Source organism: Salvia hispanica, chromosome 5, assembly GCF_029641045.1.
Source record: "Salvia hispanica isolate PSC_SH4W2 chromosome 5, Shi_PSC_v1, whole genome shotgun sequence".
In the NCBI taxonomy this organism is placed as follows: Eukaryota; Viridiplantae; Streptophyta; class Magnoliopsida; order Lamiales; family Lamiaceae; genus Salvia; species Salvia hispanica.
This window is the reverse complement of record NC_142696.1, coordinates 43,359,771-43,386,083: the sequence shown is the minus strand read 5'-3', so window position 1 is coordinate 43,386,083 and position 26,313 is coordinate 43,359,771. Positions and strand designations below refer to the sequence as shown.

Below are 26,313 nucleotides of genomic sequence, written 5' to 3'. Positions count from 1 at the left end.
CCCTTATTTCTGCCACATCAGCGCCACATCAGCACCATAATTTATCCCCAGTTTTTAGCCAACTTTTAGCCAACTGCTCCAATGGTTTCTCCCTTATTTCTCCCTTATTTCTCCCTAACTCAACATTTCATTTTTACAAATTTAGCCGTTAAAAATAAAAAAACGTCGAATTATCGCCGAATCGCGCCCACAGTGGGCGGCGATGATTCGGCGATTTTTCGGCGATGAATCGCCGGATGGCGTTAAATCGGGAGAAAAATCGCCGATTTTTCGCCGAATTCCTTTCATTGGTCGGCGAAAACTCGGCGATTTTCGGCGAAAAGTCGCCGAGTTTTCGCCGACGCCATTGGGAGTGCTCTAACACTCTTTAACTGTGGTTTTAATAATTTGAGCGTATTCATTGTTATTTGTGAATTCACTTAAAACTAGAACATGCATATTTCTTTTTAAAGAATAGAGAACATTCATGTCACACCTATTACATTTTTTTAACCTTACGTGAATGACAGTACGCCATTACATTTCCATTTTCCCATTATTAATCAAAATATTTGAGGATATAGTATTATAAATATGCCGAAGTGAAGGCAAGTTTCATAAACTAAAATGATTTTTGGCAGGAGTATATTCCCTCTGTCCCATTAGAAATGAAACGTTGGGTTGTCTCAATAAAAATGAAACATTTCCTAAAATAGAAACAACAATTTCTCTACTTTTTCTTCGCTCTTACTTTACTCTCTCTTCATTAATTCACAAAACAACACTGCATAAAATCTCGTGCCGGAAATCAAATATTGCATATTTATTGGGACAGAGAGAGCATAATTTAAGCTAAAAGTGCACTTCAATACTTGCACTACCTAAAAAATGATAAGCATCACCTAATTTTATTGTATAGTGGCCTGAACTTTATGGTATTGTCCACAAAACGTAAAAATGCCTTTCATTTAAATACGAATAGTCTCTATGGTACTCCAAGTTTCTTGCCATTTATATCTTCCATATGAAGGAACAAAGTGCAACAAAAACTAAATAATGCGTGTTGCTATTGGTGGTTCTTAGAAAATGCCCTCCATCTTGAAGAAAATGACATATACTTGGTAGATGGAGTAAATACATAATTTAGGGTATTCAGTCGGAAAAAAAAGTAATTGTACATTGATATAGAGAGAAAATGGTGATTAAAGTTAATGAAGAAACAAAGTAGATAATTGATGATGATTTTTTTTTCAGAAATGAATATGCGACAACTTTTCGTGAGGAAAACAAAAGTAATTGAATATTAATGTAGAGAAAAACGGTAATTGGAGTAATAGTGAGAGCAAAATGATAATTAGATATATTAATGATGATTTATTTTTTTTAGAAAAAATTGTTATATGAGTATTTAGAAAAAATTGTTAGTAGTATATGAGTATTTTTTTTTGACAGATACGAGGAAGATATGACATCTTATTTAGAATGGTGAAAATGGTGCTCAATAAAAACATTATGTAATGCATGTTCATATAATAGTGTAGTCTATATTTGTATTTTAGTGGTATAATGCATAGGATTGTGAGAATGGCGCCCAAGAAAGACATTCATTAGTCGTGCTGAAAAGAAACAATGCACTTTTATTGAGAGAGAGAGAGAGTATAAATGAAGATAGATTGCCTCAATTAGCGATGCATAACCGCGGATTAAAATCGAACTAGATCAGCATTTCAAATTTTAGAAATTGGAATCGCCTCTCATGGGTTGAACCTGAACAATATATTGGTTCTGTCGGCTCGATTTCACTCTAGAATTTTTGTATCATAACTAATGGTTAATCACCAACTATGTATGACAAAAACAATGGAAAATTTGAAAATTCGAGAAAATCGATGGAAAATCCACAAAAATACCGATGACTTTGAACCAAAAAAGGAAGTTACAAATAATTCTGCTTAAAATTTGAAACCTTCGTAATCACTAAAATCTAGACCGAAATCGAAACTGTGGATTGTAAATAGGAACAAACGATTGTTGTATAACACGAGCATCATCCCTATAGCTGTGCGTGAAAGAAGCAAAAGACGGTTCTTGTTGTCATCTCCTCAAGAAGACGTGTGACATTATTATATGTATCCGAATCCGAATCTATCTCTATACCGCTATACGTATTCAAATATGTATCTATATATATCGCCACTATCAGACTAACACATTTGCTTCCTTCACTCTTCATTTCGCCAAATTGACCGCAAAGCGCATGGCTCACCCAATTGCTCGCGCCACTCTTGGCCTCACCCAGCCTACCAACATCGACCCACCAAAGGTCTCTTTCTCTCTCCATTCCTACAACTTCACTGCTTTTTCATGAGAAAAGTTTTGATTTTTTTGCTTGGTGAAGTGTCTGTGAAAAAGATTGAATTTTTCATTTGGATCACATGATTTCTTGGTAGTCGATTGTTAAATTATTTGCAAAGTGATGATTGTGCAAAGTATGTATTTTTTCTGCTTGTTTTCTTACTAGATTTGTTTGTGTATGTGTAAGAGTTTGATTCATCGATTGATTGATTGTTGGGTTTATAAGTAGACTAATTTGTTTATGCAATTATGTTAGATCTCATTTGCTGCAAAAGATGTTGATTTGGTAGAATGGAAAGGAGATATATTAGCTGTAGGTGTCACAGAAAAGGACTTGGTTCGAGATGACAACTCCAAGTTCAAGAACTCACTTCTTAAAACACTAGATTCCAAATTACAAGGGTTGTTGTCTGAAGCTTCAGCCGAGGAAGAGTTCACTGGAAAATCTGGACAGTCGACTGTTCTTCGACTTCCCGGTCTAGGTGCCAAAAGAGTTGGTTTGATTGGACTCGGCTCAGGTGCATCAGTAACATCAACGTATCGCAGTCTTGGCGAGGCCGTTGCTGCAGCCGCCAAGCTTGCTCGCGCGAGCAATGTTGCCATAACTCTTGCTTCCTCTGAAGGGATCCCTGCAGAATTGAAGCTCACCATTGTTTCAGCTATTGCATCAGGTAAACTTCCACTTGTTGGCTGCTAGTATATTATTAGCATTTATCTTGTTTTGGTTGCAGGAATGTGATTTTGGTTTGATTTTTGAATTTTCAGTAAAATATTGGAATAGGATTAGAATTGCAAACTTGCAACATTTTCCTTTTTGCTGACAGGGAAGTGATTTTGTTTGATTTTGATTTTTGAATAATGCAGGAACTGTGTTGGGCACTTTTGATGATATTAGGTTCAAGTCAGAGTCGAAGCAACCGGCTCTCAAGTCTGTGGATATCATTGGTCTTGGTACCGGGCCTGAGATCGAAAAGAAACTCAAATATGCTGGAGATGTTTGTTCCGGGATCATCTTAGGGAAGCAACTTGTAAATGCTCCTGCTAATGTTCTTACTCCAGGTTGGTTTGTAGTATCCGACTGTCCAATAGATTTATGTTGCTTATTAAGGTTTGAGTTGTGCGTCTATAGTAGCTTTTCATCTTATGATTTCTCAATTTTATAACATTGCAGGGGTGCTCGCTGGGGAAGCTGAGAAGATTGCTTCCGATTACAGTGATGTGTTATCTGCAAAGATACTGGATGTGGAGCAATGCATAGAGTTGAAAATGGGTTCCTACTTAGGTGTGGCCGCAGCATCGACTAATCCCCCTCACTTCATCCATTTGTGCTACAAGCCACCAAGTGGAGAAGTGAAAAACAAGCTGGCCTTAGTTGGAAAAGGCTTGACTTTTGACAGGTGATAAGAGAACCTTTTGGATGTTCCATTTACTCAATAATTTCAGTGAAGATTTTCTTTTTCACACTCTTGGATTGCTTGCTACATTTCAGTGGGGGCTACAATATCAAGACGGGACCCGGGTGTTCCATTGAAATCATGAAAGTTGACATGGGAGGTGCAGCAGCAGTACTCGGTGCAGCAAAAGCTCTTGGACAAATCAAGCCTGCTGGAGTAGAGGTAGATAGTTTTCTTTGTGTGCAGATGCGTTTGCCTCGTCTTGTTCCAGAGTGTGCAGTACTTTTGCTTAGTTGGTGAACAAATGTTTCATACAATCTTAAGTCATTCTTACACATGATTTTGACATGGATGTGTATGCAGGTTCACTTCATAGTTGCTGCTTGTGAGAATATGATAAGTGGAACAGGTATGCGACCGGGAGACATCATCACAGCTTCAAATGGAAAGACAATTGAGGTAAACAATACTGATGCAGAAGGCAGACTTACGCTTGCGGATGCTTTGGTATATGCTTGTAACCAAGGCGTTGAGAAGGTAGGCTTAGGTGCCTTCATGTACGAATATTACTACATTCTTTCAGGTTTAATGCTCTTTTAATAAGGCTTGTATTTTAATGTGCAGATAGTTGATCTTGCTACACTGACCGGAGCCTGTATCGTTGCTCTTGGACCTTCTATTGCTGGTAAGTGCAGTTGCTAAAAATGGGGGCAAAATCCCATTTGAGATCCGGAAAGCAAGCAAATTTACGCCAGTGACATTTTCAATATCATTTTATACACAAGCTCAATATGATGAACTTAATTTCACAATGATCTCCAATCTTCTACACATGGAAAACAGGTGTTTTCACTCCTAGTGATGACTTGGCAAAAGAGGTCGTAGGTGCCTCAGAGGCCGGTGGGGAAAAGCTTTGGAGAATGCCATTGGAAGAAAGCTATTGGGAGTCTATGAAATCAGGCGTGGCTGATATGCTAAATACCGGTGGCCGCCAAGGTGGCTCCATTACAGCTGCTCTCTTCTTGAAGCAGGTAAAAGCTTCAACACTTTGACCATTTTTAACCAAATTCACTTGAACTAGGCCAACATATTTTCTAGTGAATATTATGATACATACTATATACTAAGTAAAGCAGACCATACTTGATCAATGATGAATTCTTGGGCCCCATTGTAGCTATGAAATGTGATGAGCAATGATATGTTTGCAGTTTGTCGACGATAAGGTGCAGTGGATGCATATAGACATGGCCGGCCCTGTCTATAGCGACAAAAAGAAGGGGGCGACAGGGTTTGGCATCTCCACATTGGTCGAGTGGGTGCTGAAGAACTCTTCTTAGGAGACGAATTAGTCTAGGCGCTACAAGGTGGGTGAGATGGATGGTTAGATTGTGTGGGAAATGTGGTTAGATTTGTCTTTTTCATGGACTGTACTCCTTATTGATGCTCCATAGGTTTGGTCGGGTCGGGTCAGGTTGGGTCGGGTAATAAAACTGAACTCATGTGTGTGATATTGTGTACATGGAATGTAGATATGAGAAAGGATCTGATTCAGTAATAAAACTGTGGCTTTTAATCTGAAAACTTAATTGGTCTTTATTATATAATCAAGAACTTTTTATTATTGAATTGAAACTCAATCAAGTTTCAATACATATTACAGATTTTTTGCTGAATATAAATTTGGCTTCAACAAAATATTTGTTACAGTTTTGCTCTTTACCTTAAAAATGAATTACAATCATTAATTTATAATGACATTGGAGAACAAATAACTCTAGAAAATTAAACAACATCAGACCAAAATCCCCACATTTTTTGTAAGACATAAAAATAAAAATAAAATTTGAAAGGAAATGTACATAAGAAATCCCCGTTTTTTATGATCATCAAAATAAATTGAAATGAAAAAATACATAAACGTATAACGTATTACTCCATAAGATTATTGTAAAAATTAAAATCAGAAAAAATAGCAAAATAAATATGGTGAATTACTGCCTCACGTGCCCATCGTCAAGACTCACGTGCCATTTCGACACAAGCCCGCATGATGTCATGTTTTACAGTGTTGCATTTCTGAATCCAACTGATTTCAAAGTTGACTTCAATTTCCAATTCCCGAGAAGCAAGCAGCAATCTCTGCAACTTTTCTTCATCTCACTGTGTGTGGAGTATGTGATTGATTGAGTCAAGAATGAAGTAAAAGGTGCAGCAAGCAAGAAAGATGAGCGTTTCATTGACTGTAATGACCTTTAATCTCCTAGAAGATCAGGCAGAGGACTCCCCCAATTCATGGGATAAGAGGAAGGATTTGTGTGTTACAGTCATCACAAGCTATTCCCCCATGATTCTCTGCACACAGCAAGGTCTCTCACTATGTGTGTGTGATTATTGTTTAGACTCTTTGCAGTTGTCGATTGTGTGTTTGTTGAAATGCTGATCTAGATTTCATTAGGGCTTTGTTTGCTTTGAAAAAAAGGTGTGATCTTTTTTTTATTGTTTCTTGTTTTTAGGGGTGAAATCACAGTTGGACTACCTACAGCAATGCTTGCCAGGTAACTTTCTTGATGATTTTCTCCTATATAATGCGCTTCATTGTGATTGCCAAATTTGGCTGAATCTGTTTTAAGTAGTTAAGTTGAGACTTTGTCAAATAGTAGTACTATTTAATTTGTTCTTTTGTATTGCTCTGTATTTTTATTTTGCTACAAACAAAAGTTGATTTTCAGCAGTTCCACATTCTTGTTTTGTCAAATAGTAGTACTATTTAACACAAGTTCTTTACCAATGCTGAAAAGGTTATGAACAATTTGGAATTTCAAGAAAAGGACCTGAAGATACATCTGATCACCATTGCACAATCTTTTATGAAAAGGAAAAGGTGAAACACAAAATTCTTATTTGAATCATCATTCGAGTGCTGTCCTATTTGTCTACTTAGCTACCAAATGATTGATGCAGATAGAGCTTATAGAAGGCGGAACCTTTTGGTTGTCAGAGTCACCTTCAGTCCCCGGAAGCATGTCGTGGGGTTCTACAGAGCCGTGTATATCAACATGGGCTATATCCTTCAGCTCTTTCGTATAGGCATCTTAGATCTTAGAAATGTCTGACTAACTATTGATGCATTGTTTACCTTGACTAATTGTGTACACATTCCAGCTTAAAGGTGTTGAGCCACCGGGCTTTTCGTTTCAGATTGTGAATACGAACATGGATGAATTAAGTCCTCGTGCTCGCAGGCGTGGTGCTTTACTTACCTTGCAGCACATTGCTTCGTTGCCTCCTAATTTGCCCGTTTTGTATTGTGGAGGGTTTAACACACAAAAGGAATCAACTACTGGCCGTTTTCTTCTCGGAAGATCTAGGTATTACTTTTCTCTTCCATTTCTTTTTGGGACGAAGTATGACTTCTTCCACAAACAATCCTATCGATTAAAATAATATAGCGACACATTTATCTCTCAAACAAGCGTATATAGTTAAACAAAACTTTCACTCTCTCAATAACTCTGTCTAATTTGTCATGTTATTTGTGCAATTAATTCTATGTAATTTAGAGTTAGGAGTCTATTTTGACAATATGAGTATCTTGTTACTTTTCTTGCCTTGTCGACAATTTGATTGATATTATTGATAGTTTAAGTTCAGGACATATTTGTGAAACCGCTAATTGAGGACTTAAATAGATAATTGCGCTCAACCAAACCAACTCTTGCTCGTTGCTTCTTTATTCTTCAATGATGCATTGTCTTAATTGTGAACGGACATCGCACATCTTAATCGTCTGCACCTTGTAGTTTGAGTCGAGTTTTAATAGTATGGGTTGCACTTCCACGGCTATTGTTGTCACCTCTCACATTTTCAATATGTAAACTACTTGTGTTTCAGGGAACACGGAGTTGTTGGTGATATGAGGGACGCTTGGCCAAATGCTCGCGTGAGGAAAAATGTCTCCCTAATCCGCACTTATCATGGATTCAAAGGTACATATTATTATCACAATCTAATACTACCTCCCTCCGTTCACAAAAAGTATACCGCACTTGACAAGAAAATAGTTGGTAGATATGGCAAATAAGCCAATTTTGATAATACTTTATGCGGATTGAGGGAGTGTCATTTACTAAAATCTGATTACAATAAGCTTATATAAAATCCATTATCGCTGTTAGGTGATAAACAGGGAGCTCTCGAATTCTTGAAGCTGATATTTCGAGCTCTGTGTCTCTGCTGGGATCGCCAAACTCAGGACCTGCACGTCGACTGGATTCTCTTCAGAGGCAGGTCTTTGATCCCCGTCTCGTGTGAGGTGGTGAGTGACAACGTTGATGGCTATTACCCTTCGTCCCACTATCCTATTTTTGCTGAGTTCATGCTTCCGCGCACAGTGATATTGACCGAAACCCCAACTCAAAATCATCAAAGTTAAACTCAATCATTTACATCTTTATTTTTGTGAATTATTTTTTTTTTGTGCAGAAGATTAATTGGAATTAAATGGTGTGGAGTTCTTCCGATGTTCTTGTTTTCCATTAATTGTGTCTGAATATTATATGTGAAAATGGTTGTTATTTGTTAGAGCAACTCCAAGAGAGAGGTAAATGGGAAGGTAAATTATGTTAATTGCCAAATTTATCTCTTTTTGAGAGAAAAACATTCTCCAAGGGGAGAGGTAAATAGAGGTATTATACATTTTCCCATTTTGAGGAGGTATCTTTACCTCTCCATCAAAGAGAAGGTAAAATAGAAAAAACTGTTTTTTGAGTCCGGCGGGAGAAAGAAGAAGCAAAATCTCTACAATAAAACTGAGCATATATAAAATTCTCTGAAATTGGTTGTTAGTTTTATGAAATAATCCCAACAACAAGAAACAGAATACCATTAGATTCTTAACCCTAATTTTCGAAATAAAAAGATACCAAGAATAAACTTTCACCTAAGGTGCTACTCCCAAAGTCAAGCAATTCCATTTCAATATTAGGCAAACGAAAATCAAAGGTATGAATGTAGAAGAAGATAAAAGAAAGAGATCTGTGTCTGAGAGTTTGAAGACTGCGCTTTGTAGAAACAGATATGCGCCGTAGTTCTGTAGAAACAGCGGCATTTTTGGTTAATAAGTAGGAGTATTTAGTTCATGGATTTTTCATGTTTTAAATATTTGGTTTAGTGATTTTTTTATGTTAAATATTCGGCCTGCCTTTAATAGTTTAGGGAAATATTTAGTTTAGTGATTTTTTATGTTAAATATTCAGCCCGCTTTTAATAGTTTAGGGATTTTTTATGTAAATATTTGTTTAATACTTTATATCATTTGGTAGATATATTGTTTAATATTTAATATTTTATACCTAGATTATGGTTTAATATATCTCTTTTAATTTGTAGTCTAGCAACTAACATTTTAAAAAATAATTATTTATATTTTTAATATACCTTTTATCCTTGAAGTTGATTGTTTTTCGGAAAGGTATATTGTATTTTTTGAGAAGGTATAAACATGATATACCATTTTCATTTACCTTCTCCCTTTGGAGTTGCTCTTAGTATCAATTAGAAACCAGTGAAGGTAGTCAAAATATTCTTCTAATTTGTTTTTATTTACGAATACTTTTTCCAGTTTAAAGAGATCGAGGAATAATGAATAAATGATGAAATGTTCTACTTTCAGGTTTTGTCTGAGAACCTAATTTCTCTAATATTTTTAGTTGACTTACGACAAAGCCATTTATACGTATAAGCATCGACTACATATGCCACTAGCCAACGACTACATAACGATTACCGAAAACTTAAAAAGAAAATTTAGGGTGGGGATGTGTATAATATGAAATATATTCACAAATTCATATTGGACTTTTAAATAACATTAAATGTTAAACTATTTCTTAAATTAATTACAGTTTTCCAAACATTGGAAATTTTATGCGGTATCAGTATCATATCATTAAAATGAAATGAACTTCAATATTTCAGACGTTATTTTTGAATTGTTCAATTACGTTTAAGTTTATATTATTATTTTTTTTTAAAATTAAACTTCCTTATTTACGTTTAAGTTTATAGTATTATTTTTGAATCGTTCATAATTACGTTTAACTTTTTAGTAGTATTACTTTTGAATTGTTCAATACGACATTGATTCGTATTAAGAGTAGTAATTAATTAACTTTATCCTAATTGAAAAAGCATTTTAACTAAGAAAAGCTGAAATTCAATTATAAGTTCCAACTGGTAAAGGAAAGATTAATAATCCAACCCAACTATTTTAACTAAAATTTAAAAATAGTTACTACTACATTTTTCAACAACAAACGAAAATTAGCACTATCTCTAATTAATCATAAGCATAAACTCGGTAACCAATCAGACTACTCCATATAATCGAATGTACTTAAAAATAGGAATAACAACCTTTGTTATTTATTACACCATAATACAAAAAATAATTAGATTCTTACTAGTTAGCATGTCCCATGGAATTAATTAAGATCTTCCCGTAGTATATAGTACAGTGTATTCTTAGTACGAAGGAGTACAAAGCAAGTAGAAAATTTTCATCACATTTGTAGAGAAGAATTTTACAACAAAATTAAAGCTGATATGTCTCTACATTAAATAATGAGAAGGAAAAAAAGTACATGCATCTTTTTTTCCCGGTCAAATGGTCAATGGTATATTCCCCCGACCTTACTAATAACAGACAAATACTTCTATCTCCCTAAAACCCTAAACCATGAAAATGACTAATGTCAAAAACCCTAATTTCCCAAGATTTAATTTCAACCACACCAATCAAGCTAAAACCCTAACACATTTTGAAAACCCTACACTTTTTTATATGATTATTATTGAGCCCCAAAATCCCACAAATGAATGGTAGCATCATCACAGCATGCAGCCACAAACCTCCCATCTGCAATTAGGGCATTGCACTCTCCAATTCTCTCTCTAAAACTATACAAATATTGACCACGCTCAATATCCCAAACCCTAATCACCCCACCACCCCATGTCACTCCATACCCACCATTCATGCACCCAAATGAAACCCCCTCTCTCATTGTGAACCTACACACCTCCTCCATGCCACCCACCCGACGCACAGTCGCTTCTCCCTGTGCGTCGGGCACCAGGGCCAAATCGTTGTAGGCGTCAAAGGCGCCTACAACGATTCCTCTCTGAAACTCCTCTTCCCTCTCCTCCAATACCCCTTGGTTTAGCAAGTGGAGCACCACAACCCTATCCCTGGTGCATGCCACCGCCATGTCGCCGCTTACCACCCTGATCCGGCCAATGATTCCGGTCAGCTCCGTCAGCATACGCCACCCCATCACTGCCTCCGGATCGGTCAGCCTGCCACCGAAAGAAACCAGCTCTTCCGTTTCTCCGTTCCATATGCGGAATGCCCGCCCCGGAACACCTTTTGTAATTAAAGGCACTTAAATCAATTTCATATGATTACAAAAGTAAAGGGATAATAGTGTCATTAAAATCACAAAATTTGATCTTAGTTTCATTATTTTTGAAATTGGAATACATAAATTTTTAGAAATGTAAAGAAAAGCGGGATGGACGAGTTAATGGATTATGAATCTCACTTTATATATATATATATATATATATATATATATATAGGGGTGCACTAGGGTGCCACCATAGTTAAAATAACATCATACCACCAATATAGTCCGTTAGATCTCATCTATGGACGCCTAGGATTAAGTTTCGTGAAAAAACACGGGTTTGCAGTCTACTGTATTAGATATTGCAGTCGTGGTAAACTGCAATATTGTTGTGGTAAGACTGCAATATTCAATGAACAACACTGCAATCTGGTAACGTAAAATTAGAAATTTCCTATTTTACCCCTCCGTGTTTTTACACGTGGCAGCATGACAAGCACACGATTTTCAGATCCAATGGCCTAAAATGGTGGTATGGTGTTACAATAAAGAGGGTTGTCATCTTAGTACATCCCTATATATATATATATATATATATATATATATATTAGTTTTATAATAAAATATGAGTATAATTGGTTGTAGAATCTACTTACCCTTTATTGTAAAAGTAAAATGTGACTCTTATTATGGTACAGACCGAGTGACAAAATGTGACACTTATTATGGGACGGAGGTAGTACAAATTTTTAATAATGTTAAAAGATAGTAGTATATTTTATTAAAACAAGTGGGAGTATTTTTTTCTATTAATTTATTTTCTTATTTTATTGAAATATTGTGGTTTGATTCAGAAAAGACCTACCTGCGTAGAGACCGACCCACCAGCGATGGCAGCCGGCGAAGTCGACTAGAACGCCGTCCTTGACGACATCGCCGAGGTGGGCCCTACGGAGGGGAGAGACGGCGTTGAAGGCGGCCATGTGGATGTCGCCGTCGAGGGTGGCGAAGACGAGGCGGGAGTGGAAGAGGATGATCCCGGAGACGGCGCTGGAGCGGCCGAGGCGGTCGCGGTACTGCGGGTAGAAGGTGGACAGGTGGAGGCGGCTGGGGATGTGGAAGAGGCGGACGGCGCCGTCGGAGAAACCCGCCGCGAGGTGATGGTCGGAGAGAGCGAGGCGGCGGCAGATGAGGCCGTCGTCGTTGACGAACTGGAGGGTTGCGTGCTCGTACCTGCGCGACCGGAAAGCGGCGGCTGTGCGGTGGCGGTAGACGTACTCCTCCCGCCACGACGCGCGGAGGACGAGCTCGCCAACGTTCCAGATGCTTCGCGCCAGGTTTTGCCACAGAAGATCGGACCGTGATATGGCTCGCCACGTCGAACACACCTGTCCTTATCATTATCGTCTCATTGTTAAGTAGCATTAATTCATTTTCTAAGAGATTCGTAACGTGTTATAACAAATTCAACTGAACTTAACACGAATGCAAAGATTGAGGAAATTTGAAGATTTTTTGTATAATAATTGAGCTTCTTTTTTTTATTTTTTATTTTTTAATTTTAGGGACATTAATTAGGAGTACTACTATGCACTTCATGTTCTGATGTGTTTATGATTACAAATATCATTATATTGGAAAAATAATCACATTACATAAATATTTGAACTAATTGACATTAAAATATTGTTTGCACATATATACTCGTCTTCAATAATTCCTATGACTTAGAAAAACTAAAAGGAAGTGCATTTTTCAAAGCACATGCCCTGCAAATGGATGCCGGCATTGGAAAGGAAACCCCTCTTAGCCCATGCTTGTGTCGATTAATAAGTAAAATGAAAAGAGAAAAATATTAATATTAATAGTAGTAATAAAAAGGGAGCAGAAGAAGACAGTTTGGGCATTAATCCAAGAATTTATATGCAGGCATGCCCTCTCTCTGCATTGAAAAAGCTGAATTTATATATTAAATGAAACTGTGCATGGAAACTGCAGTGGGATACAAATACAAGAACCACTTTATCAATAACTATTATAACCAGACAACCTAGACGACTTCTACTGCGAGAAAGAGAAATTAAAAACAAACAAACAAACAAACCATTCTCTCGACATAGATTATGCGAATCTAACTGCATAGTGAAACAGAACCATATATATTCAAGCATTCTTCAAAGAAATATTTGAGAATATAAATGGATGCAATTCGGAAGTGGCTGAAGACACACTCGACAGTGTAAAGCAAGCCTAAACATACATGTAGTAAGAGGAAGAGAGAGAAGAAGAGTTGTCATGGGAGCAGGCTAAATAAAGTAGGGTACTAGGGAAATGTATGTCTTGTATTATTCGAGCTGTCCCATATACTAGTAGCTATAGACATTTAAGAGAAAGAAATCCGACAGCTTCCATTGTCTTAAATGTGATCATTCAGGTGAAGAAGATAAGCTACGCAAGTACATAGATGTATAGATACAGACAGCATCAAAAAAAGTGGAGCTTACCTGAGATCTGACACACCATGCATTTTTTGTTACTTTTAACGAAACCCTTGTTTTTTCATCCAACTACAAATTCAAAGCTTCAAATCTTTATGTGTGTTGTGGGATTTGGTCAAAAAAGTAGGGGGGTTTTTAGCTCACTAACTCAAAAGGAGAGGTGGGGGGGCTGCTTCTGCAAAGTAAGCTCCATACCAACAAAAGCATCTTTTAATATAAGAGACTACTAAAATGGGAAAATTGTCTGCATTTTTTTCTTACACGTCTAGAGATAACAACATATATAGGGCATGTTACCATGTTCTTGTCTAATAAATTTGCACCCAAACATACTTATACTACTTTTCAACATTCTATCTCATGACTCTCTCTCACTCTCCCTCAAGCTTCACAATGGGATTTAATAATTAATTCATTCATAATTAAGAAAATTCAACTATATAAATTGAAGGGCACCTGAAAAATGTTGAAGAGAGCTTGAGCAGCGGCGAGGCGGCCGATGGTGCGAGAGGCATCAACGGCGACATGGACAGCGAGGGCTTCGAGGAAGGGCTCGGGCCAAACGCCATTGCTTGACCTCATTCTACTGCGAGAGGATGAAGGGCCAGCTTCGAGCTCTCCTCCTTGGGTGGAGGACGATGAAGAGGAAGTTGACATGTTTGGTGGAGTACTTCAAAAGTGCAAAGAATGAAAAATCGCAAAGATTTCGAGACAAATAAACTATGCAAAACAGAACACACACACACACACACAAATATGAGGGGCCCAAAATGTTGTGTGTATGTGTGTTTGTTTTCGAGTTTCAAGGCTTGTGTATTATGTTATGTGAATTATTTTGAAATAGTAACATAACTAACAAAAAGATGAAATAGTAATATAACTAACAAAAACGAACAACTTCCGGCATGCAGATAAAGGATGTTGGAGGACTCATCTTTTTTTTTTATTATTTCTTTTAATATTTTATATATACGTAATAAATAAATAATTTGGGAAATTTCAAACAAGTTACGACCCATATTTGTGTTATTCATTGTGCTGCGCTGTTAATTTCATTTGTTCAATAAGATTTAGTATTACTAAAATTTTGACATTAATAATTAAAACTGTATATTATATTGATGCAAGAGAATAACTATAATCCTAATTAGATTAATTATAGTTTATAGCTCGAGAAAGAGTGAGTATATTGGTTTTACATGATCAACAAAATCTTAGGCATCAATTAAATAGATTTTATTATAAAATAATCTGTGAATTTGACATTTGTTGTTACCGATATACTACTATATAGTTAAATAAATTTTTAGGTTATAGAAAAATAAATTAAATTTGAAGCTATGAACTGAAATTCGCTGAAAGTTCAATCTATAAACAAACTTTAAAATTAAACTGAAACACGGAATAATTGGTTGTGAGCATTCTAAATCTTGGAACAACTATAATTATGATTTTGACTAGTTATTAGTAAGTTAATAAATGGGGTTTGTAAAAAGCTGCTTCAAACTTTAGCTCACTACTGTTCATGTCTAACCTAATGAACTGTCTTGTTTTGCATACTACTTTTAAGAAAGATAAAAACATGTTTTTACTGTTGTTAAAGATTTTTTGTTTTCTTCCCTCGTGTTTTGTTGAGAACATATTTTGCTCTAAAGAATAGAAACTTGCCCCCATTCCCCTTTGATAATAGTAGCATTATTGCTAGAAAAAGTTCATATTTGGGATCTTGCAACATTAAAAAGGCAAAATATATAGAGTAAATATCTAAGAGTATCACTATAATGTAGGGATGTCAATTGAGAAAGTTCATCGGATTTTGGGTCAGTTCTATTCGAATTACACGTAATCAGGCTAAAATTTTATTGATCAAAAAATTTCAGTTAACTGTGCCTCAACATTTGGATTTTAAGTTAACCAAAGAGCTAATTGGACATTAACGATGAGAACTAAGTTGAGTACATTAATTTATTTTAATGGATTTTATATTTATAACTCTTAACATGTAGTACAAATTAAAGATATAAATCATATGACAAGTACAAAATATAAAGTTACGAAATTCCAAAAAATTCAATTCCATACCATAAAATAATTATCGCTTTATGGGTGCATGCATGTCTTGCATTATAGATGGTTGGTCATATGCATGACTGTATATTTTCTATACATAAAAAAAAGTAATGTTGGTATGAAATTATGATCTTGATATGTAAAAAAATAATGTTGGTATCAATTTGACAAAATATACTTGAATTAAAAATAGTGCATGCATGGTTGGTCAGGACTATATTTTCAAATCTTAAATATAATCTTCCCTAATTATTCTCTCTATTACCTTACCATTTCTCCACCTTAACTATCTATTACTCCGTATCATTTTCATAAAATGATCGAGTTTACAAAAGTAATCGGGACTGCTAAAGTGGGACGGAGGGAGTACTACTATTACAAACAAGTAATTAGAAGTATTACAGTAATATATAATATGAAATCAAGCTAGCTATAAATATATGAAAAATATTTTTTTTAAATATGACAAATTAGAATTTTCTTTAAGGAAAAGAGTGAATGAAATAATAACCTAATTTACAAAATAATTAAGTTATCATCCGAAAAAATTAGTAGAACTGAAAGCTGCGATCAAGTGGGAGGAAAGATCAATATATATTGCTTTTTGACTGAAAAGACCAAGAAATATAGCATGCTTATGTCTAATCAAAACATTATAGTCTATATCTCTCTCGGTATATGTATCTATAATTTGTGGTTGATATAAGTGGAATTGAATTGGGAATATTGAATGTGGACTGAATTTTGTCTTGTTATCGGAGATTACAGAACAGCAGCAATAGCAATGAAGGTGTAAACATAAAGTACAAAATACTACTGACGAAAAGTTATTTAAAATGATCTCACTCAGCTTGGCTAGGAGACACAGAATTTAGGGCATTAGTCCTTTTCCATCTTCATATTTATTTCTCACACTCCTTTCATCCGAATATGTATATCTTATCTTGACTAGCGCGGCGTGAATTTTAAAAAATACTTTTAAAAGAAAAAATATCGATCATATTATATATATATATATATAATAATAATTTTCAAATTAAATATTAATAAAAATGTGATATCAACTTACGTACACAATATAAATATATAATGCTCCTACAAAGTAAATGGGTATATAATGTCAGTCGTATTGAGAGGTAGCTAGTCTTAACATGAAAAATATACTAATGCTTGATCGGTAGTCAGTACTTATATAAGAACATTTATAATTTTTAGTATAAAAGTGTTACTAAAGGTCTCACAAAGTAGAAAGTGCATATGTTGTTCATAAATAATATACTACTAGCATTAATTTCATTCTATTGTAATTGAGAGGTTTCTATTACGCACAAGATTAAATAAAATTGATGATCAATGGTTTAAATTATAAAGAGAGGAAAAAACAAGATAGAGAAAAAAAGAATTGATGATTAGTGGTTTAAATAATAAAGAGAGCCTAAAACAAGATCGAGAAAAAAAATAGATAAGAAAAAGATTATACTAAAATAAGAGAAAGAATAAATAAGAAAGAGTAAAACAGAAGAAATAATTAAACCTAGTCCCATAATATGAGTCACGTTTGGTATTGGCACGAGTTTTAAGAAATGCAAATAATCGTGAATTAGAAAAGTTATTAGAATATGAGGCCTACTTTTTTATATTGGTTTAATTATAAAATGTGAGTAAAGTGGGTTTAGTTAAATGTGAGATTTACTTACCATTTAGGTAAAAGTGAAATGTGACTTTTATTAATAGACAGATCAATATGGTAAAATATGAGACATAGTAATAAATATAGTCCTATAACTTTTTATTATTAAAAAGAATGACTTAATTATATTGGGACAACTTAAAACCAACCTTATTGGGTATAGTAGAACGCATAGATTAGGTGTTTGTAACTTTGAGATGTAAAATAAAGTTGAGATTGTATCCTAAAATGAAAAAGTGACGTACTTTATTTAAAGATAATTTGAACTGTTTCCTCAGTCAAATATTATTCACACTTTATTCGTCTGATCATTTCAATTAGTCATCTTATTTTATTTTGACATTAAATTTCTATAGGCTAAAATTCAATACATAACAAAATAGATAATTTATTATACATCTTTGTGTCATTGGACTAGGGATGTCAATCGGGTCGGCCCATCGGATTTCGGGTCAATCAGGTGCAGGCTAATCGGGTTGTGGTTTCTTTCGGGTTATAAAAGTTCAACCCTAACCCTAAAAGCTCGGGTCTCGAGCTAGCCCAACGGGTTAATCTGGTTGCCACCAGTAATATTAACATGCGATCAATTCAATAAATAATGATAAAAATAGTTATATTTATAAAATGTGAAATATTTAATTATGATAAATTTGAGATATATGCTTAAATACAATCATAAACATGATCAAATACTAATATTTGAGATATTTTTAAAAATTTTAACGCATGTTTTAGAAATTTAATTTTTTTTTTTGAATTTGAAGTTTTTAATTTATTTATCAATTTTTATATTAATAAAAATTAAATATATATTTTGTATATTTAACATAAAATTGAAAGTTACTCCCTCCGTCCGCCATTAGGAGTCCTATTCATTAATCAATGAAATGTCGAATTAGGAGTAAAAATATTGAATAATAGTAATTTTATCGGATTTTCGGGCCAACCTATCGGGTTTTCGGGTCTGGCCCTAACGGGTTGCGGGATAATCGAGTTTTAATTTTTTCGGGCAAGAAATTTCTGGCCCTAACCCTATAAATTTGGTGGGCTATTCGGGTCAGCCCACAAGTTGCGGGCTACACTGACATCCCTACATTGGACACACTCTGCCTCTCTATCACTATTTGCGTAGTGTCAAATTTTAATATCTCGAATATGCATTAACTAATTTAAATTTCCTGACAGCTTATCATGCTAAAAATGCATCCAACCCGATTGAGTTTTGTGTAAGCTTTCTTTGGAGTCCCTCAAAGGGATATCAACAACTTGGGTTCACCGAGGACACAATTATACTCCTTCCCGATGACACATTTCTTAGATTGCACGGGATTTTAGAAATCTGGCAACACTACTCACTACTGTAAAAACAGTTTCTCACAGCTGCATAGAGAATGAATGCCTACCTTCAAGATTCTGGTGGCTTTCATCAACAAGCCTCGAAATCTACTCAACCTGATGATGCAGCAATATGAAAACCACGATCAGTCTACCTCGATCAGGCTTATCATACTCTTCTTGCTCCGAGCATGTCCTGTAACCTACCATGGAACAGATGATAATTATCGTGCCTACTCGAAAATCTTGACTTGAAATCCCAATAATACATATTAGCATCATATGGAGTACTTTCGATTGTTGCGAATACATTGTGCTCGAGTGGAGTGTTACAGTAAGACAGAAGGTAATAAGTGTTTCTCATGATGTTAGAATACACATACAGTGTTTTGAACTAATTTCAGATGGTGCATCATTAGTCTTAACTACTTAACCCTTTTGGATGCTAAAAGAGGGATCCCACTGCACATTTTAAGGGGAAAAAACTCAATAAACAGACAATCCGAGATTATACAATGTATCATATCAACTACTTGGTTTTCCAATAAGAAAACATGATGTAATACCGCAAGAGTACCTTTTCTTCTTTGGTGCTTCACCACGTGGGGCTCTTCATGAATGATTGGTCGTATAACAATGTAAATTTACTGTTCCACCAATCCAGCACAAACAATAATCACGGGTACATCCCTTCCAAGCTTAATCACTTAACTGAAACTTGATGCAATATTAGAGAAACTAAATCTGCAATTTAGAAGCCATACAAAAATTCGATGCACTAACGATTTGCTTGATATCACAACAATAAATTTCACCTCAGTGACAAGCCAAGACATCAAATCATCATGCTACTTCTTTTTGGTGCAAGGTCAAGATGTTGAACGAATCAACAAACTAATTTGCATACAAGTTGTTCTATAAGTCTAGACAATACCACTTTGACTAGTATAGCTTGAATGAGTTATGTGAATCTTTAATACACCTCATATAATATCCCAATGATCCTGAACTAGAAAATTATACCTAATCTGCATCGGCGGTAAAATCAGGCTCTGATGCCTTTTGTAGCTTGACCAGCTCCCGGGCGCTCTTGAGGTTCCGATTTCTGTGGACCCCACGCATCGCGTTGGCAGCGAAATTGGATGCCAAGAAAGTGGCACCAATGCTGTACGAGCCACTGCCAGAGTTGCTGCTTGCCCCGGCTGCTTCCGCCTCCTCTTCTTCCTTCTTCCTTAGCTGCTCGAGGAGTTTCCTCTTGGAGTAGCGTCGCCATGCTGCTTGAATGAAACAGGCGGCCCAAGTGCGCCACTGCTGCGAGTAGAAACGGAAGGTGTGCTGGACCTGTAGGCTGTGGAGCCGTCGGAACTGACTGGCGACGAACTTCAGCTCATCAGCTGTCAGGGCGAAAGCCTCCACTTCAGTCAGTGCCCTCACGGTACGAGTGGAGGATGGCAGGTTGGAACCGGACTTAGGATCCAGCGCCCATGTCAGAAGCTCTTCGCCACAGAAACCTCCTTCTTTGAGTAAACTACGGTTGAAAAAACCACTTCTTCCACCATCAGTGGTAACGCTCTCGAGGCGGCCTCGTATCAGAAATATCATCACATCGACTGGATCACCCTCACGTACAATGTAAGTGCTTTCGGTGTATAGACAAGGTTTCAGCCTCTCACAGATGGCATCAAGCAATCTCTCATCCATATTCTCAAAGAGTGGGACCTGAGAAAATTGTGGAAAGATTTATGGTTGCAGAATTCTAAGGCACTCTGAAGCAACTTTCAATAAGAAGTTTACCCTCTTGACTAATGCCAGACAAAGATGGCGTTTTATGTCTCTTCTGAGATCTTTTGGTAAACTCTCGACCAAACTTTGCTCGTCCACACCACGTGTCTCTAACCACTTGTACTGATCACAGCGTCTAACCCGCTCCCTGAGGTCTGGTGGGAGCAAGCGATGATGCATCCATTGCTCTGAGTCACGCCTTTTAACTCTCATCTCTTCAAGCCGGATAGTGAGCGACTGAAGGTATGTCTGAGGAAAGATCAAAACAGCTACAAAGTTGAGGCACTTAAATATCAAAGGTTTGCATTATAAAGATCACAAAAATTAAAACATGATACACCAGAAAAAGGTAATTTAGATAAATTTCTCTCCAATAATGACCCCTCACAAACAGGGGAGGATCGTATTATTTTCACTTGGACTAAGAAACACTCATGGATGCATATCAGATCTGTTTTCAATTTTTCATAATTAAGCATAGAACTTCACGAACTTCATGTGCCCCATTTTAGAACCCAGAAAAATTCAAATTAATGTACATGTTATTTCACTTAACAACACTGAAGAGAAGATGAAGATTGCTACATCAAATAACAAGATGGACAAAGGAGGGTGAGGAATATGATCATGTGTAACATATCACTGTTTACCTGCATATTCCCAATCAAGAGTGCAAAAAGAATGAGTCCAAATATGGCTAGTGCAATGCTGAATATAGACTCTCCAGGGTAAGTGCTGGTTTGTAATCCTTGTCCGAGAGTACTGCAGATAAGACGAAGATTCATGTCTTTAACCTTAAAAAATCTGACCATATTATGTTGATTACAAAATCCATGAATACAATCATCAGTGACATGTGCAGGGTGTATGAAGAAAAACTTAAACCAACTTATTGAAAAAAAGAGCAGCCAGAAAGTGTAAGAAAACTCTTCATTGGTAAAGCCCAGTTGTTATTACCAAAGCCTCTCTAGATGCTCCAAATCTGATCAGCATAGGTATAGGAATAGTGGTAACCAAAGACACAACAATATCCGAAATGGTAGTAGTGAAAAAGAAAGCAAATTGACAATGATATCAAGAGTATAAAATGCAAATTCATGTGGCAACATAAATTTAATTTACTGAAGATTATGGATTGTACCATTCACATAAGATCAGGTGATTTGATGAAGAAGTCAGTTTACCTCAGATTCTGCAGCCCCCACCATAAACAGTAACAATACTTTGACAAGAACTTCTTCGACGAAACTATTTCAGAAGCCAAAGCCTGCCTGAAAATTCCAAAATCAAATGGGGGATTGTCTTCATCCCCCACAGGGCACGCTGAGCTTAAAACTCTCTCACTAATGTTGCTCCAGATATTATAATTAGCCATATCTTGATTTCCACAATATAAGAAATCAGTGGTACAGTTATTTTCTCTACGTTTGCTAGCTTTTTGCCAGCATGTATCATTACGCTCCACAGATAAATTTTAATCACCTTTGTTCTGGTATTGATTATAGCTATCCTGGAATCTAACTAGAAAGTAGATATCAATATAAATTTTCAAAATTCCACCAACTGATCCGTAAATGAAAAGCCATTTTATGTTTCAGGGAAGGATAAAGACTAAAGATAAGGTAGTACAATTCAAAAGACAAATAAGAGCGCAATTTCTAGAACCTGTTGAAGGGGAAGCACTGCAAGGAAATCAATGATGAAATAGCACTTCAAGTACCGCTTAGCAATTTTTCCATGATCAATTACAAGTTCACCTCGCCCAAACACACGGGACGATGGGGCAATATAAGCAGTCTAGAATTGGAGAACCATGTGAATAAGATAGAAAGCATCAACAACTGTGCGCAATGTTGTAGCCATGATGGCCAATTTTCTATCTATGTCCAGGCAATTTTCTGATTTATAAAAAACTGGAAGAAAGAAAAACAGAGGATCAACAGATACTGCCAGAATACATGACATCACAAATAGCTTGTTCCAAAGGGTAAGGAGTTTGTCTTGGGGGTCAAAAATCCTCTTCTCTGACACCTTGAGGTCCTCTTGGAAAACTGCTTGTGATACACCAAAACCAAGAGACTGGCCAATAGATTTTAGACCTTGAGGTCCTTTCTCCATTCTTCTCTTAAAGGACTTCGATGGAGCAGGATTTCTATGATTACCACGGCTTAAACCATCGAGACTAAAGCCACATTTTTCTGTAGCAACTGAAGTAGATGGGGATGAGAGTCTGAAATCTAACTCATCCAATCTATTAATAAAAAGAAAGAAAAAACCTTCATAAATACTTGTCTAATAGAAGACAGTGAAACAGCATCTGGTACTTTATCACAAGTGCATTGATGAGAACACATAGTTATTGTACAGACATGATTGAAGAAGCGTCCAACATTGCAGGAAATTTACAAATTACTCACTCTGTCGGTCTGCCCACAATTGATTGAGCCATTTTGACTTGGCTCGGGTTTTAAGAAATATAGTGGAAAGTGGGTTGAAAAAGTTAGTAGAATGTGAGTCCTACTTTTATATATTAATTTTATAATAAAATGTGAGTGTGATAAATTAGTGGAATGTGGGGTCCTAACCAAAAGTAGTAAAAAGTAAGGGTGTCAATTAATTGTGGACGGATGAAAAAGGAAATTGGTGTCAATTAATCGTGGACGGAGGGAGTATATTTGCTCAAACCTCACTTTCTCGGCAAGCATCGTTAGCATAAGCGGTCTAAGCTCCGTGAAGCCAGCGAAGTAGATAACTCTACAATTCGAGAATTATATAGAAAACGAAAAGGATATGGATACCTTACAAACTTGTCCCGCTGCCCAGTGGTGTATTGAGTCTTTGGACCACAATCAAACATTTTGTATGATGTAATTAAATTTTGACTGCAAGAAGAATAGAAAGATATAAGTAGTCTGAAGAAGGTATTACATGCTAAAAAAACTCTGATGTGCTATACGACTGAATTGCATTTTTTTCCCCATGTTAAGGTAATCACTCTAAAAAAGTTAAGCAGTATGAAAATATTATCACAAGCACATGTTTTAACTCATATACATGCACAATTATCATACAAGCTGTTGTGCACACCCTTGCGAACCACTTCCTGAAATACTCCCAAGTCCCAAATAGGCAAATCATGCATTACCAAAACACAGAGCTAAGCACATCAAAAGTTTCTGTAGTTCGATCCTGCATGGGGGTATTTCAGTTTTATAGAAGCATTAGGTGCCAAGTTCAACCCTCACTTGCAACACTATATTTTCTTCATTTCATTCCTTTTCCGCCCACTCTTAAAAAAAATTTAGCTAAGCACATCAAAGTTTATCTTTAAATAATAAGGCATGGATAATCAACAAGAGGAAGACATATTCCAGATGAAATTAATATTTCCACATGAATCTGATCAGAAATAGTATATGTATAGTAACATGACTACGAAAAAGTTAAAAACTGAACTTAGAGCATGCAACAATGCACTACTATGCTCTCATCAAATCCATTTCTACCTGAGTCCTAGATCAAATTAATGAAACACACATACCTGACAAGCCATAAAACTTTGTTAAAAGGTGCTCAAGACTTCACTAGTGATTCCTTGGGGCATAAGGTGCCGAGATTTCATCTCCTTAACCAAGTCCGTTACAACTCCCTCTTTCCCAAGTCCATTCAAAACACAAGACAAGGCATCTGAATCTGGAGCTATAGCTCTTTCCATCATTTCCTTCAAAACCTTAACTGCTCCTTCATAATCCTGACTCTTTATAAAAGCAGACATTAACACTTGAAAAGTTGCTCGATTGGGCTGACAGCCACTCCTGATCATGCTTCTGTAGATCTCAAAAGCACGATCAGGATTGTTTCTCACGCACTGCCCGGTGATGAGGGCTGCAAAGGTTGACGAATTAGGAACCAACTTCTTCCTATCAAGTTCTTTCACCATAAACGCAGCTTTCTTTGTCTTCCCCTGCTTACACAACCCCAAAATGACAGCATTATAAGTCAAGATATCAGTATCAACGCCAGCCACCGACATTTCCTCAAATAGGCGCATTCCCATCTCACTATTTCCAGCTTCACTGCAGCCATTGATCAGAGTGTTGTAAGTTACAGTCGAGGGAGCAACATCCGTGCTTCTCATTTCACTCAACAGCTTGTTCGCCTCATGCATTTTTCCCTCCTTGCACAAAGCATACATTAGCGTGTTGTATGTAGCATCATTTGGCCGAACACCATCCTTCTCCATCGCACTCTTGAGCTTCACAGCACTACTCAAGAGACCCTTACCGCAGTATCCATTAATCAAAGTATTATAAGAAACAACACTAGGAGCTAACCCCATCCCTTCCATATCCTTGAACAACTCAACTCCCAAATCCAATCTATCAGCTTTACAATACGCCCCTATAACCATATTAACAGTATAAACATTGGGAGAAATACGGCACCTACGCATTTCCCTATAAAAAGATGAGACGATATCACTACGGCCCAAACTGCACAATGCACTCAGATATGCATTACAAGACTCAACAGTGGGATAGAATCCATACTCCTTCATCCAATTAAAACAATCAGATGCATTCCTAAACTTCTTCATATGCGCATGAGTTTTGAACAGAGCATCAAATACACGTGATGAAGATTCACACATCCTATAAGAGTAAACCAAAGCCTCAAATACCTTTCTCGGAAAATTCAAATCCAAAGAGCCCGTTTCAAGAGTTCTTCTCATGATCGACTCTGCGGATTTGAACTTGCGATTCTTGGTTAAGATATGGAGAAGGATTGAAATCACATCGAGGGTGTTGAGTTCGGAATTCTTGAGCTCAACCCAATTGAAGAATTCGAGAGAAATGACATAGTCTTTATGGGTTTTCAGCAGTATGTGCTTAATTCGAAATGGGGTTAAACCGGAGGATATTTTGTTCAGTTTATCCCATTCGGAGCGAATGAGATGACTATGGGATACGTTTATAAAGTCCGAATCTTGACCTTTTGCAGGAGGCATCGTTCGGTGAGGTAACAAGATGGGATTTTTTATGCGGTTACTGGGAATTGGGGTTTCAATCGGATTTTTTAGGTCGGTTTTGTTGAGGAATGTGGAGAAGCTGCGCCATTGCGAAAGGTTTTTCATCATTCTGGGAGTAGATAAATTGAGATCAAACTTTAGATGGAGAGGGAAAAGAGAGCCGAACTAAGTAAACACCGAATAATAGTTTTAGGTGCGAGAGTCGCCGGCTTCGCCGATTAGCTGAGGGTGGCGGCGGCGGCGGTCGAAAGGCGGGGTCTGGAGAAGAAAGGCCACGAGTGGTAAGATTTAAATTGAGAACGAAATTGTAATAGTAAAAAAAATGAATTTTCTCTGTAATTTTTAAAATATTTGTAGAGCCATTAGTTCTAATATACATATGCCCTTTTTCTATATTAATGAACATATTTTTTATTTTACAATTATTTTAAGTTAAAATTTAGCATAACAAAATTTGATTTTTAATTATCATTTTATATTATTTTATTTTATAATTATTAAATTTTTAGGTATTATATCACTTAAAATTTGAATAATATTTTTCTGAATTAATTGGATTTTATATTTTTGAGTATTTTTAAAACAATAAATATAATCTGAATTATTTTTTTAATTAGTTTGAAACTTATATAATTATAAAGAAATAAAATTAAGATGCATTAAATTCCTTGTTTGAAATTTGAGTATGAATTTTAATTAATATTTATTGAAATTTAAAGAGAATTACACTTTAAAAATAATAGTAAATCATTAATTTTGAAAGTTGTGAGTA

At 36.0% G+C, this 26,313-nt stretch overlaps 5 protein-coding genes across 6 annotated transcripts; 2 read left to right on the top strand and 3 right to left on the bottom strand.

Annotated features, from left to right (window-relative positions):
- The first annotated feature begins 2,128 nt into the window (after positions 1-2,128).
- On the top strand, positions 2,129-5,312 carry LOC125190792 (neutral leucine aminopeptidase, chloroplastic-like). The gene is made up of 9 exons (XM_048088192.2): positions 2,129-2,302; positions 2,591-3,005; positions 3,199-3,393; positions 3,506-3,731; positions 3,824-3,950; positions 4,092-4,265; positions 4,353-4,413; positions 4,572-4,759; positions 4,940-5,312. The coding sequence occupies exons 1-9, from the start codon at positions 2,237-2,239 to the stop codon at positions 5,066-5,068; spliced, it is 1,581 nt and encodes a 526-aa protein (XP_047944149.1). The 5' UTR covers positions 2,129-2,236; the 3' UTR covers positions 5,069-5,312.
- Positions 5,313-5,795: 483 nt separating this feature from the next.
- LOC125187744 (DNAse I-like superfamily protein) lies at positions 5,796-8,264 on the top strand. Its single transcript, XM_089058529.1, has 7 exons — positions 5,796-6,097; positions 6,245-6,286; positions 6,530-6,612; positions 6,693-6,795; positions 6,886-7,099; positions 7,623-7,717; positions 7,907-8,264. The coding sequence occupies exons 1-7, from the start codon at positions 5,956-5,958 to the stop codon at positions 8,161-8,163; spliced, it is 936 nt and encodes a 311-aa protein (XP_088914655.1). The 5' UTR covers positions 5,796-5,955; the 3' UTR covers positions 8,164-8,264.
- Positions 8,265-10,422: 2,158 nt separating this feature from the next.
- Positions 10,423-14,292, bottom strand: LOC125186198 (transcriptional regulator STERILE APETALA-like). Its single transcript, XM_048082544.2, has 3 exons — positions 14,092-14,292; positions 12,003-12,525; positions 10,423-11,154 (listed from the first exon to the last, which is right to left on the bottom strand). The coding sequence occupies exons 1-3, from the start codon at positions 14,290-14,292 to the stop codon at positions 10,580-10,582; spliced, it is 1,299 nt and encodes a 432-aa protein (XP_047938501.2). The 3' UTR covers positions 10,423-10,579.
- A 5,212-nt stretch (positions 14,293-19,504) lies between these two features.
- Positions 19,505-24,085, bottom strand: LOC148926888 (putative cyclic nucleotide-gated ion channel 6). Of its 2 annotated transcripts, XM_089059688.1 has the most exons (6): positions 24,054-24,085; positions 23,311-23,394; positions 21,697-21,783; positions 21,163-21,274; positions 20,525-20,761; positions 19,505-20,449 (listed from the first exon to the last, which is right to left on the bottom strand). In XM_089059688.1, exons 2-6 carry the CDS (start codon positions 23,367-23,369, stop codon positions 19,754-19,756), a joined length of 1,191 nt encoding a protein of 396 aa, XP_088915814.1. In that variant the 5' UTR covers positions 23,370-23,394; positions 24,054-24,085; the 3' UTR covers positions 19,505-19,753. The 2 variants fall into 2 exon arrangements, with proteins under 2 accessions (XP_088915814.1, XP_088915813.1); XM_089059687.1 differs by lacking the exons at positions 23,311-23,394; positions 24,054-24,085 and having other exon boundaries at positions 21,697-22,052.
- Positions 22,202-25,842, bottom strand: LOC148926887 (Tetratricopeptide repeat (TPR)-like superfamily protein). Its single transcript, XM_089059686.1, has 2 exons — positions 24,054-25,842; positions 22,202-23,394 (listed from the first exon to the last, which is right to left on the bottom strand). Exon 1 carries the CDS (start codon positions 25,647-25,649, stop codon positions 24,075-24,077), a length of 1,575 nt encoding a protein of 524 aa, XP_088915812.1. The 5' UTR covers positions 25,650-25,842; the 3' UTR covers positions 22,202-23,394; positions 24,054-24,074.
- Between the last annotated feature and the right edge of the window lie 471 nt (positions 25,843-26,313).